The sequence below is a fragment of the Hyla sarda genome, chromosome 2, assembly GCF_029499605.1.
Source record: "Hyla sarda isolate aHylSar1 chromosome 2, aHylSar1.hap1, whole genome shotgun sequence".
Taxonomy (NCBI): domain Eukaryota; kingdom Metazoa; phylum Chordata; class Amphibia; order Anura; family Hylidae; genus Hyla; species Hyla sarda.
Window position 1 is genome coordinate 145,742,972 of NC_079190.1, and position 14,710 is coordinate 145,757,681.

General features: G+C 41.5%; 1 protein-coding gene across 2 annotated transcripts in view; it reads left to right on the forward strand.

Moving 5' to 3' along the window:
• Positions 1-14,710, forward strand: part of SCEL (sciellin) — a 113,895-nt gene that overhangs the window by 12,614 nt on the left and 86,571 nt on the right. The window contains exons 1-2 of one of the 2 annotated variants that reach the window (XM_056555567.1): positions 8,972-9,031; positions 13,110-13,162. In XM_056555567.1, the coding sequence (XP_056411542.1) occupies positions 13,129-13,162 (34 nt within the window). In that variant the 5' untranslated portion in view covers positions 8,972-9,031; positions 13,110-13,128. Of the gene's footprint in view, positions 1-8,971; positions 9,032-13,109; positions 13,163-14,710 lie in introns of those variants that run through there. The other variant, XM_056555566.1, reaches the window with a different exon arrangement.

The window sequence follows — 14,710 nt, forward strand, 5'->3', positions numbered from 1 at the left end:
GGTAGTTAAAGGGGTTATTCAATGACTTGCCCACTCCCCCAGTGCCGCTGGAATCGGTCTCCTTTTCTCTAGCCCCAGTCTTCTTCTACATTCTTGGTTCTGACATGTTACACTGCACCGAGCTAATCACTAGCCACAATGATGTTCCGCCTCGGCCGGTAATAAGCTGGGCAACAGTGGGATGAAACCGTCCCAGGCTGAGCCTTCTTCCTGGTGACACAGTGTTTCGAAAGTCTTCCAGACAGTGGTCTGGTTATTTGTGCACCATCTAAAGGCACAGACCAAAGTAAGCTATTGGTATTTTTATACTCCACCCATGCCAGCTATTGATTGGTTTGATCACCATATATAAATAGACAGACTGTTGAAGGTTGCATAACGCACTTTGGGTGACATCATCCCGGGACTTTCATTAACCACTTATTGTTACTCTTGGTATGTATTAGCAATTGGTACATGTTTACTCTTTGGATGCATTCTATTTTTATGCTTTAGATTTACATGGTGGTAGATATACATTTGCTATATTGGTCTAACAGGCACTAACACTTTGATTGCGTAACAATGTGTACTTTTTATTTTAGTATACATATATTGCACCATTTTTGCATACCATCTTGTGTCTTTGCTGTTTACTTGTAATATTTGTTCATCTCATACCAGTATTTCCAACATATGTACCACCATCCACATGTCCTGTCTTAAAGGGTAGCTCCCACCATCCTATTTTTTTTTTTTTTGCTAGCCCGTTCCCTCCTCCCCCCCGCCCCACATACCCCGTTCCATCACTACACTTGCAGTTACTGCAGATTCCGGCAGCGGGCGTGCAGGGACAGCGGCGGCAATGAGGCGGCGATGTGCGGGAGGAGTGGCCTCCCAGCCAGTGGCCAGGGAGCCAATGTGCTCGCTCCCGCCTGTCTGATTGACAGGCAGGGAGCGAGTGCAGCCTAACTGAAAAAGGACTGATTGCCACTCCAAAATCAGTCCTTTTTCAGTGGCCGGTTTTTAAATGTAAATTAAACCTTTTTAATGAAAAAAAAATAATAATAAAAGTATATTAGAGATATGTTGTAGTACATAAGTACTACAACATATCAGAAAATAAAGTTGGTGACAGTGCCCATTTAAGGTTGAGGTCCCAGATTGCTTGTAAAGTGATGTTCACACGTTCACATCTTTATATAGGAGGCTATGGTACTATTATATACTATACAATATCTGGAAACACTCAGATTTTTTTAATTTTTTATTATAGAGCAATTTCAAGCATAATTGTTTTTACTTTAAAAGTAGTAAAAAAATACAAAAAACATGTAAATATGGGTATTGATTTAATTATATTGATTACAGAATGAAGATACCATTAGTTTTACTGTAAATTTCACTGCACACAAAGGAAACCTCTCAAATGTTGCAAACTTGAATTTTCTTTTTTCAGTCCCCACCCCCAAATAATATTTTTTTGTTTTGATGTATATATTTTTTTAAACAATTGTATTATTATTATTATTATTATTAATAAATATGAAAGAAGAATGAAACAAATAGTACAGAGAAAAAGCAGTACCAGGAGAGAACAATTGGTACTGAGCATGAGCAAACAATCAACTGAAGGTGAATGATGGTAGGAAATTATCCATTAAACAGTGCAGGTATAAATCGTAATCTGGGCAGCTGCCACGCCCCCTCCCATAGGCTTACATTGAGGGGGCGGGGTGTGACATCACACGGGGGCAGGGCCATGACGTCACAATGTTCCGGCCCCATTATCGCCAATAATCAGACCCGGAGCGAACATGCCATGGGGACTGATTGTAACGGGGTGCTGCGTGCAAGATCACGGGGGTCCCCAGTGGCAGATAAGATGCCTTAGCGCTGGAGTACCCCTTTAAAGACCTTGTAAGGACCATTTTTTTTAAACATTTAAAAAAAATTTTTCATTTGCCCAGTTCAGGGGGTGTATTTTATTTTTGTATTGACTTCAGTTATATATCTGGAACCTGCTTTCTCTCTATTTGGCTATACAATTACAGCAGTTAAAGTAAGCAGGCAAGAATGCTTTGGGTGTTGTAGTACATTTTCTGTGTGTGCCTTGGATGTAGATAACCGAGGATGACACACTTGAAAAGGGAAAATGTATCATATTGATCTTAATGTGGACCACAGATCAATGGCTCAGATTTATCTGTCTGGGACAAAACCTGTCTGATTTGCCAATAAGAACTGATCACAGCTCATATTTATTTCTCAGGTTGCTCTGGTAAACTTAAAGCTAATCTGTCATTAGTTACTATGGGTAAATCATTAATAATAATAATTAATAAAAATAATAACAACAACAATAAGCAATGTATTTATGTATTATTGAGGGAGAGAATTGAGACTGGTTTGCTAGTGATTTTTATTTGTATCTCAGTAGAGCTTGTTGTTTGGCCATTAGCTGCCAGGTTCATAAATTATTTAATATTTAAGTAGTAATTACCCCAATTTTCTTGTACAGACAGTCTATATTATATTGAGATGGTAAAGGTACACTGCCAAGATAGTAGGTGTATTTCTAATTAAAATGACTGAGGAACAGCAAAAACAGGATGTGTGTATAATGTTTATGCCAAGAACACAAGTACAATTTTCAACATGCTGTTCTTAAAGAATAAAAAAAAAGCATAAACCGTAAGAAAACCAAAATTAATTAAATCATGTGATAAAAGCTGTTTCATCCAGGATTCCAAAAATTCCTGAATAGTATTGACTTTTTATTGACCTTTTATCATGCTAATTTTTATAAAAATGTGTTATAACAATCACTATGGGCTCTTGCTTGACAACAGGTATATCACTGTGACGGTGCTTCGGTTTCAGTGTTATGTGTGCGGCAGAAGAAATATCTCTCTCTCTCTCTCTCTCTCTCTCTCTCTCTCTCTCTCTCTCTATATATATATTATTCTGTGGTATCCATGTATAAGTAGTTACTATTCTTAGGTGTATATAAACATGTATTACATGTCAAATCCCGTGTATTACCACCTTAACCTCTTAAGGACGGACCCATTTTTTACCTCAATGACCAGGCTCTTTTTTTTTAAATTTGACATGTCTCTCTTTAAATGGCAATAACTTTAGAACGCTTTTTCTGAGCAGAGCGATTCTGAGATTGTTTTTTCGTGACATATTGTACTTTATATAAGTGGTGCATTTTTGTTGACACATGCAGCATTTTTTGTGAAAAACATCAAAATATTGTGAAAAACTGGAAAATTTCTGGTGTTTTTTTTTTATGGTGTACACTGTGCGGTAAAAGTGATGATATATTTATTCTGTGGGTCAGTATGATTATGGCGATCCCCATTTTATATAGCTTTCTATGTTCTTTTTCCTTTTCTGAGCAAAATTCATTTTCTGCCATTGATCTTTCAACAGCCGTAACTTTTTTACGGGCTTATTTTTTGCGGGATGAGCTGCACTTTTTATTGGTATCATTTTGTGCTATGTGCTACCTTTCCATCTTCTTTATTCCACTATCTATACCAAAATTGGCAAATTTTGCGTTTTTTTAATATTTATTTTTACGGCATTCACCGTGCGGGATAATTTACATTATAGATTTATAGTAAACGTCATTACGGATGTGGCAATACCTATTATGTATTTGATTTGTGTTTTATATCTTTTTTGGTGATAATACAGGGCTTTTATTGGGAAAGGGGAATTTTTTTTATTTTTTTTACACTTCATACTTTTATTGAAGAACTTTTTATTACATTTTTTACACTTTTTGCAGGTTATACTATGCTGCAATATATTTGTACTGCAGCACAGTATGACCTGATGAGCTGCACACACTACAGCCTGTGCGATCCAGCCTCTGGCTGGATCTCACAGACTTCCGTAGCAGGCAGACAGAAGGTCATGATCTGACCTCCTGCTGCCATAGCAACCAACGGCGACCCGCTATCGTACCACGGCGCCGCCGTTGGAGAACAGGGGGAGAGCGCTCCCCCTGTCAACACCATAGGGGGGTTAATGCTGCCGGGACTGGCGCGATCGCGGCTCTGGCAGCTGCGGCGGGACTCCAGCTGTGATTAACAGCCGGGTCCCGTCGCCGATCTCCTGCACTGCCCACGGCAGTGCCAGAGATCGCTATGACGTATGCTTACATCCAATTGCGCGAACGTGTCGAATGATTGGACGTATGCATACGTCCTATAGCGGGAAGGGATTAATATTGAATAACTATAAGTGGGGTGTCAGTTTATCTCCCCATACACCATATATTTTCTGAATATATGACATGATATATGGCATGTGTGGGACCAAACCATTGCTCCCACATAACGCAAAATGATGTATACATTAACCATCTTTGAAGCAAGCAAAGGAACTGTGTCCACTTAATAGACCAAGAAAAATGGCTGTTATGGGCAGCGGGGACTCATCTCTAATGCCAGGCAGAAGCGATTGTGCAAATGTCCAGTGTTAACCCTTTAGATCACGCAATCAAAGTTGAGTCTATGTAGAAATGTCCAAAATAGAAAGTGATCAAAAAGTCCTCTGACAGATCACAGCGTAAAAAATTAGATGTCATACATCCCTATATACAGAAAAAAAGGGGGTCAGAAGAGGAAAAATTTAAGCATACTGGTTTTCTTCCAAAAAGTTACACTTTTTAAAAGTAGTACAATAAAATAAAAACCTATATACATTGTTCTTTAGGGCCAAACAATAATATCCAAAGATGATGTCATTTTAATCGTAAAGTTCTACTGGGTAGAAACAACCCCCCACCCTCCAAAAGAGTTCAAAGTCCTGATCACAAAATCCTGATCTATTAACTAAAATTGTAACTCTCATTAAAACAAATTTTTGCTATTACACTCCTTATGGTACATAAAGAATATTTCTAATATACTTTTTTTTTTTAAATGAAGTTTTCTTTGTTTAATTTGTGCTTGAAAAGCTCAAGAGCACATTTTACCCCATCTCATACACAGACTTTGGACCGAAGCCCAAACACAGAAAGTGCAGCCTGGAGTGCTGAGGCGGTGTGTGTCCAGCCTCATCCAATTATAGCTCCTCTCACACTTAACAGCCATACACTGTTGGTTGGACACCCCCCCCCCCCCCTTAGCACTCCAGGCTGCACTTCCTGTGTTTGGGCTTCGGTCCAAAGTCTGTGTATGAGATGGGGGGAAAATGTGCTATTGAGCTTTTTTAAGCACAAATAAAACATAGAAACATTTTTTTTAAACAAAGTACCGTATATACTCGAGTATAAGCCGAGTTTTTCAGCACGATTTTTCGAGCTGAAAACACCCCCCTCGGCTTATACTCGAGTGAACTCCCCCACCCGCAGTGGTCTTCAACCTGCGGACCTCGAGAGGTTTCAAAACTAAAACTGCCATCGGCTGTCCGGGCTTGCTGGGAGTTGTAGTTTTGAAACCTCCGGAGGTCCGCAGGTTGAAGACCACTGCGGCCTTCGACATCATCCAGCCCCCTCTCACCCCCCTTTAGTTCTGTACAGTACTCACCTCCGCTCGGCGCTGGTCCGGTGCTGCAGGACTGTCCGGAGAGGAGGTGGTCCGGTGGGATAGTGGTTCCGGGCTGCTATCTTCACCGGGGAGGCCTCTTCTAAGCGCTTCGGGCCCGGCCCCAGAATAGTCACGTTGCCTTGACAACGACGCAGTGGTACGTTCATTGCCAATGTACTTCTGCGTCATTGTCAAGGCAACGCCTCTATTCCGAGCCGGAAGCGCGGAGAAGAGGCTCCCCCGGTGAAGATAGCAGCCCGGAACCACTATCCCACCGGACCACTGTAGTACTGGAGTACTGTACAGAACTAAAGGGGGGTGAGAGGGGGCTGGATGATGTCGAAGGCCGCAGTGGTCTTCAACCTGCGGACCTCCGGAGGTTTCAAAACTACAACTCCCAGCAAGCCCGGACAGCCGATGGCTTGCTGGGAGTTGTAGTTTTGAAACCTCTGGAGGTCCGCAGGTTGAAGACCACTGAGGGCGGATGATGAGAAGAGGATGATGAAGGGGGGGGGGGTGTGGGATGATGACAAGAGGATGATGAAGGGGGGGTGTGGGATGATGAAGGGGGGGGATGATTACAAGGGGATGATGAAGGGGGGGTGTGTGGGATGATTACAAGGGGATGATGAAGGGGGGGTGTGGGATGATTACAAGGGGATGATGAAGGGGGGTGGGGATGATGACAAGGGGATGATGAAGGGGGGTGGGGATGATGACAAGGGGATGATGAAGGGGGGATGTGTGGGATGATGACAGGTGATGATGATGAGGGTCTGGATGATGACAGGCGGTGATAATGATGAGGATGTTAATGACGGGGGTCTGGATGATGACAGGGGGGATGATGTATTTCCCACCCTAGGCTTATACTCGAGTCAATAACTTTTCCTGGGATTTTGGGTTGAAATTAGGGGTCTCGGCTTATACTCGGGTCGGCTTATACTCGAGTATATACGGTATATTAGAAATGTTTTTTATTTACCATAAGGAGTGCAATAGCAAAAATTTGTTTTAATGAGAGTGACCATTTAACATTCATCGGGTAAATGATTATGCATATTCTAAACCAGACCATACTTTTAATGTAACAGAAGACACATTTTTAAGAAGTTGTCCAGCGGGATTTATTATTTTACAATTATACCCAGGCTCCCTAATAACATTAACATTTTAACTCACCTTCCTCCACTCCCTTGTAGCTCCAGTATAAGTGTGGCTGTCCGCAGATTGTGACTCTGCTTTGCCCCAAACTGTAGAGCTTAGCTTCTACAGGCAAGAGAAGTGACCGTGCCACTCGCCAAACATTTGCTGTGCAACGCTGTGATTTCATGTCTACAACTTTTGCTGACTCCATGAAACAGACTATCAGGGGAGACCTGGCCGTAGACAGGACATCCTGATACATGAGCTTTTATAAGATAGCCTGGGACAATATAGAAATAAATTCCACCGAACAACCCAACATAAAAAACAGCAGAATGGGGACTCTTTTTATAGGACTTCACATTTGTAATTATCTCTGTTGTACATTCTCAATAAAACTAAATTTCTTACTATGAACACTAAAAACGTTCAATAACCTATATTATCCTTATCAGAGATCTGCAGGAGGGTGGAGATGATCTCATACATACAAAATATCTCTTCATTCTGACCCAGGACCTTTTAATTAAGCAATCTATCTGAAGGCAGAACAGGGTGGACTATGGGAGTGCTCTGAGAGTAATTACAGGGGATGCTGGGTTCACTATAAGGGCAGGTGCTTAGTAATTTTATGCAAGAAAAGAATAGTAAGCTTGTCTAGATATTTACATATAGGAGAGGCACACATTCATGTGACAGCTATGAATAAATGTGTTAGACAAAACTGTGTCTGTTTATGTCAAACACCCCTATATGGCATAACCCCTTAATGGTCCTGCCCTTTTGGACCTTGAGGACAAAGTCTATTTTAAATTTTTGCATTTTCATTATTTATTCCTTGTCTTCTAAGAACTATAATTTTTTCCCATCTACAGAGCCATGTCAGGGCTTGTTTTTTGCAGGATCAAATGTACTTTGTAGTAATGCCATTCATTTTGCTATAAAATAGATGGCAGAAGAAAAGAAATATTATTTGTGGGGTGAAATAGAAATAGTAAACCCACAATTTTTGGGTGCTTTTGTTTTTTTTTTGCAGTGCAGTTCACGGTAAAACGAATACGTTATCTTTAGTCTTTGGGTCAATGCTATTACAAGAAGCAATTTATACAGCTTTTGTTTAATTTTTCTACTTTACAAAATAAATATCCTTTAAATTTCCCTTTTCTGACCTCTATAACATTTTTATTTTACTTTCTATGGGGCTATATGAGGGCCATGAACTGTAGTTTTTATTGGTACCGATTTAGTTTAAACGGTTTATGATCACTTTCTGCATGCAGCAATAACATTTTTTTATTTTTTTATTTTTTAGTCCACAAAGGGACTTTTATATGCAACCGTTTAGATTTCTTACACTGATCAATGCTATGCTGTTGCATAGCATTGATCAGTTAGATCAGTACTTTTCTAGTACAGCCTGTCTGAGGCAGGCTTTATCAGCAGATCCTTCCATGGAAAATATGGAGGCCAACAGAAGGTCTCCAGCTGCCATGGCACCCTGTAATTATGTTGCGGATGTGCCAATCACGCACCTGACAGGCGTGGCTCCTGTCTATGCACTTTTGATCAAGGCTTTTAAGCAGCTGTCAGTCATTGATGGTTAGCGCCAGCTGCTGAAGGCAGCCATAAATCCAATACGAAGCAAGCTCAGCGAGCGAACATGCTTCTTTTAACGGTAACAGCTGCTTGACTTTCATTTTCATCATGATGCACCAAGGCACATGGGGCTGTGATGAAAATGAATTTTATTGGTACCTAACTGTGTATGGATGCCTTATCTATGATTTTCTGCAGAAAGTCTGGTTTGCAGCTACCATGCCTTGATGCAAACAACTTTTAGAAAGCCCTAGAAGACATGTAAGGCTAAGTTCCACATCTAAAGCTGGAAAATAATGGAGAGGCTCTGAGTCTCTCTAATATCTATGCACCTAACGGGGAAAACGGGACATTTTTTAGGGACAAACAAAGAGATCGCAGGGGTTCCACCGCTGGGACCCCCGCAATCTCTGGGCATTACCCAGCATTCTAAACAGTATGTTTAGTATGTGGTGTGACATCACACCACGCCTCCTTCATGACGTCACACCACATTCATGACTCCCGCGATCAGACATGAGGTGGGGTGGTGAATGCAATAAGTTAAATAGCATCCACACAAAGCTATATCGAAAGCCAACATCTGGTAATAGCATCTGGTAAGCCCTGGAAGGAGCTAGCTCGCTCTCTTGAGTTCCAGTCTAAGTCTTTGCTAAGGTCCGGTGCAGTCAAGTCTTAAGAGTGTACCTGGAGTCCAGAGGAGGCCTAAATCCAACCACGCAGCCACAAGTCCACTACCCCCAGGTCCCAGTCAGAGCCTGGTAAGCTACAAATGGGGTATAGTCCGTTTCAGTCAAAGTCAACCTGTCTTCAGTCAGCATGGCCTGCATCAAAGTTGTCCCAGTCCACTACAAGTCCCAGCAAGCTCTAAGGTCTCTGAAGTCACTGGTCACCTCCGTGGCCTGGCTAAGCTGTATAGACTATTCCACCTGTCTAACTCAGTAAAGCTACCATTGCTCCGTAACTTGGCATTGGAGTCATTATTGCCCCTGTGCCTAACCCAGGATCTAGCGGTATACCTTTGGGTGGTATTGAGGATAAACCATGCCCTGGCATCACAAAAACAAGGGGTTAATGCCATCTACCCCTAGGGTAATTCAATCTGCCCTGCATCCACCCTCTACCACACAGTGGTTAAACAATGTTTCTATTGTTGTCACTGCAGCTATTGCCTGTGTGTCTCTGTAAGGAGACCAAATACAGAAAGTGTGGTTGGAAAAGCAGGACCCTGTGCAGTGAGGACATGCAGGGCTCTGTGCACTGAGGACAAGCAGGACTCTGTACACTGAGAACAAGCAGGGCTCTGTGCACTGAGGACAAGCAGGACTCTGTACACTGAGAACAAGCAGGGCTCTGTGCACTGAGGACAAGCAGGACTCTGTACACTGAGGACAAGCAGGGCTCTGTGCACTGAGGACAAGCAGGACTCTGTACACTGAGAACAAGCAGGGCTCTGTGCACTGAGGACAAGCAGGGCTCTGTACACTGAGGACAAGCAGGGTTCCGTACACTGAGGACAAGCAGGGCTCTGTACACTGAGGACAAGCAGGACTCTGTGCACTGAGGACAAGCAGGGCTCTGTACACTGAGGACAAGCAGGGCTCTGTACACTGAGGACAAGCAGGGCTCTGTACACTGAGGACAAGCAGGGCTCTGTAAACTGAGGACAAGCAGGGCTCTGTACACTGAGGACAAGCAGGGCTCTGTACACTGAGGACAAGCAGGGCTCTGTACACTGAGGACAAGCAGGGCTCTGTGCAGTGTGGACAAGCAGGGCTCTGTGCAGTGAGGCTTTGCGACACGCCCATAGCTTACACAGTAGAATGATTGACAAGCCAGGAGCCTGCACAGAGCCCTGCTTGTCCTGCCGTCACTTCCTGTATTTGGTCTCCTCACAGAAACATACAGGCAATAGCTGCAGGGACAGCATTTTTTCACCCAAAAATATACATATTTTTTAAGCAATGTATATTACAAATATACATATAATTGTATTATCTACATTATATAAAACGTTTTTGCTAACGAGAGGTACACTTTAGGCAAGCTTATCACTGCTTGTTTTAATAATCATGGGGGTATGAACACACAGACCCCATCCAATAAAAAACTTCTACATGTTTCTGTGACATGTCAACAGTTTTGGTAAATGACAGGGATGCTTTAATCCCTTAATATCATACATACCATACATACTACATATTAGCTTCTAAATGTATTAGGGGTGAATACTTGATTTCTTGGTCCTATTGTAAAAATCTCATGAGGCCAGATGTCACTCTTAATATAGGTTTATCTCCCAATATCACTATTAATATAGGTTTATCTCCCACTAATAATATGTGCCTTGGGTCACACACATAATCTTTTGTGCTGTTTTATGACACTATAAGCTGTAGCCATGTTATTAAGACACAATATGGAAGAATGCAAAAAAAAAATGCCAAAGCCCAAGGCTTAACATTTGCTGGACTGACAGGTTATTCTGTAATTATTAACTCTGTATGTCCTACATTACTGTAGATAACATACAGGTAAGACATGTTATCATCTGCAAAAAGATATTTCACAAATATATCATATATATGTAAAAGGCCTTAAGTGTTTTAAGCTTAAAGGGGTAATCCAATTTTAGCATGTTATCCTCAATCCACAAGATTAGTTAGTGCAATTGTAATATTCCCATCACGTCTTTACACCCTTTGAATTTGCAATAAGTAGAAATACAAGTTAGACACCACTTATGTATGGTAAAGTGCCAGACTAACCTCCTCGGAATAGTAACATGCTAAACTGGATCTTCTAACTGGGTTTGCTGAAACACACAATATAGAAGAATTCTGGTTAATAGAAACATAAAGAATGAAATTTAAAATGCTCGGTTGTGTAGTATTTTGGTCAGGATTTTTAGACATAACCAGGAGATGAACAGAGAAAAACTACAATGTGGTAGTGGTACGCACTCCTATTTTTGGCTGACTATACTGACTATTATACTACATGTAAACCCAGCCTGTCTATCTATCTTGCTATCTATCTTAGTACCTATTTATCTACCTCTCAATGTGTGTCTCTTGTATACTGTATATCTTGTGTATATAGTATGTTTTAGCTGGCATTTGTTTTAACTACCATCAGTCCTGAAAGAATCTGTGTTGAAACCTTCAGTATAATTGAATGCTTTCAATGTAGTTCCCCTATGCTAGTGATTATGCATATAGTACTGTCATTAGAAGCAAGTATCTGAACACTGCCCATACTTCCCTGTGTCAGATAACTGGATCAGTCAAACCAAATATTTGGCAAGATGTAACACAGGAGTGACTGCCAAACCCACCAGTTTCACTAAGTGGATCTGCATATTTTACAGAGGTGTGGAGTTTGAGTCAACGTGATATAATCCACCATTATTTTTTTAATCAACAAAAGCTAGGTATAGGAGCACTTAATATCTAAAATCATCTGACAGTAGAAAATATAACTATAGTTTACCAATATTAAGGGATTCCATTTATTATTGTCCTTTTCAAACGCTGAGTATCATTTATTATTTTCCCTTTATTAAAAGTGTCATACAGGATCACAAAAATGGCTGCTTCTTTTGACAAACAGTGCCACACCTGTCCACAGGTTGTGTGTAATATTGCAGATCAGCCTTTTCCCTTCTAAAAATCTGGGCTAAACTACAGAGGTGTGGTGCTGTTTCTGGATGAAGGCAGCCATGTTTTTCTAATCCTGTGCAACCTCTTTAAAAGAAATCTGTCACCAGTATCACCTGCACTAACCTGTCGGTACAGACAGGTTAGTGCAGATGACAGTGATGACAACGGTACTTACCTTGTCCCGTTCCATGCAGGGGATCTCTGGTAATCTTCTCCTTTAACTCCAGATCCGGGCACCCAGCTTGGGGCACAGTCTGAGCTTAGTGACGTCACCACTGCTGTTCTCCAGCAGCGGGACCGAGCAGAGAGCAGCAGCGGCTTGGGGCATGGACGGAGCTTAATGACGCCACCGCTGCTGCTCTCTGCTGGGTCCTGGGAACAGCAGCGGCGACATCTCTAACCTCCATCCATGCCCCAAGCTGGGTGCCCGGAGCTGGAGCTAATGGAGAAGATTACCGGAGATCCCCTGGACGGAACAGGACAAGGTAAGTACCGTTTTCATCAGTGTTACCTGCACTACCTTTTGGTACCGACAGGTTAGTGCAGGTGACACTGGTGACAGATTTCCTTTAAGGGTAGGGTCACACGCAGGGCATCTGCAGCGTATTTGACACTGTGGATGTGCTGCCAGCAGTCACAGTGCAACGGCATTGCGAGCACCCTGCTTCCTGTAAGCTCTGTTTGTCCGCTCATAAAGGGGGATGTCCCGCTGGCAGTCAAGAGCTGACACACAGAGCTACACTGTTGCAGCAGGGAGCTTGGTCTGTAATTGCTCTGTGATTGCTGGCAAGGCGTCAGCAGTGCCAAATACATTGCAGATGCGCTGTGTGTGACCCTACCATAATACAGTAATTATTAGCCATTAACTTTTTTTTATACTATTCCAAATACATTTTTTTGTGACATATTTTCTATTCTGAGTGTTTTTGATGAAAGAAGTATTGGTTACTGAAGAGAACACCATTATTACCTGATAATATCTAGTGCTCCATTCATATAAGTCTTAATGAAATATCAAAAAGGAAAATATATATAAATTACATGCACAAAAGATCTTCAATATGCACATATAGCAATACTATTTCAGTATTGTGCCTCTAGTCAATGTCATTTTTCACAGTATTCTCTCAGATTATACCATTGTCTAAGGTCATGCTTTTCTTTTTATGTTTCTCAGGTTTGAAACATCAGACAAGATGTCTACTTTCAGCTTTAACAAATCAGGAAATGGTAATATTTTTATAAATAGTAATATAAGCAAAGGGAATAAACATTCTTTGGTTTAAAAAAAAATATCCATCAGAATAATATTGAGCTGATATTGATAAAGTTCAAGGGTAAAGGTGCTGTGCTTACATAAATATATGTGATAACATAATAGGTGTTACAAATGTTCACACCAGTATTCAGTACTATTCTTGCAATAAAAATGATGGAATCACGGCGAAAACCCAAGACACACCATCATAAGTCAGCTATAATTCTAGTACCCAGAAGTGGTTTTCATTATGATGACAAAGTACAGAATCTGAATTTGTTTTTTTGTTTAACTTTTTTGTATAATAGAAATGTGTTAAAAGTGCCTATATACCGTTGTATGCAAATGTTTAGGCACCCCTGACAATTTCCATGATTTTCACTTATAAATAATTTGGTGTTTGGATCAGCAATTTCATTTTGAGCTATCAAATATCTGAAAGACACAGTAATATTTCAGTAGGGAAATTAGGTTTATTGGATGAACAGAAAATGTGCAATATACATCAAAACTAAAGGAGACAGGTGCATACATTTGGGCCTCCTTATCATCTTGTTGATTTGGGTACCTGTAACTACTGATCACTGATGAATGGAGCACACAATTGTTTTGGTGGATCATTAGAGTAGTCTAGTGAAAAATAACTTATCCTCTGTCCAAGTTATAGATCGTGGGGGGGGGGGGGGGTTGTCTGAGCGCTGGGACCCCCCATGATCTCCTGCACGGGGCCCCGGCAGTTTTCCAGAAGCTGACTTCCGACCCCCACAGGAAGCTGCCTCCATGTATCTCTATGTGGTACATGGAGGGGCGTGTCGGCCGCCGCACTGTGTAGGGGTCAGCATGCCCCCTTTCAGCCATTGCAGGAGATCACGGAGGGTCCCAGCGCTGCCCACATTCAAAGACCAACAACAACATCTTGCTGCAGATGGTGTCACTGTGCACTGAAGTTGGAGTTATTTGGTCATAACAAGGGGCGTTATGTATGCCGTAAAAGAACACAGCATTCCAAGACAAACAAAATTTGGTGGTGGTTACATCATGCTGTGTGGCTCCAGTGCTGGTACTGGGAGTCCTGTTAAAGTTGAGGGCCACATGGATTCCACTCAATATCAGCAGATACTTGAGAATAATGTACGCCGGGGCTGGATATTTCAGCAAGACAAAGACCCAAAACGCTGCTGAAATTCTACTCTGGCATTTATGCAGAGGCACAAGTACAATGTTCTGGAATGGCCATCCCAGTCCCCTGACCTGAATATCATTGAAAATCTGTGGTTTGATTTGAAGAGGGCTGTCCATGCTCAGCAATCATCTAACTGAACTGGATATGAGGGGGAATGGTCCAAATTCCTTCACATACAGTATATACAGCAGAAGTGGGAAGTGAATAGAACTTAGCTTTTAATCTCAATGTTAAAAACACCAAAATAATGTGTATGAGATATAATTCCTGAAATGGCAAGGAGTAGCCACCAGGACAGGACGTAATCAATTATGAAAAATCTACCACCAACAGTTAC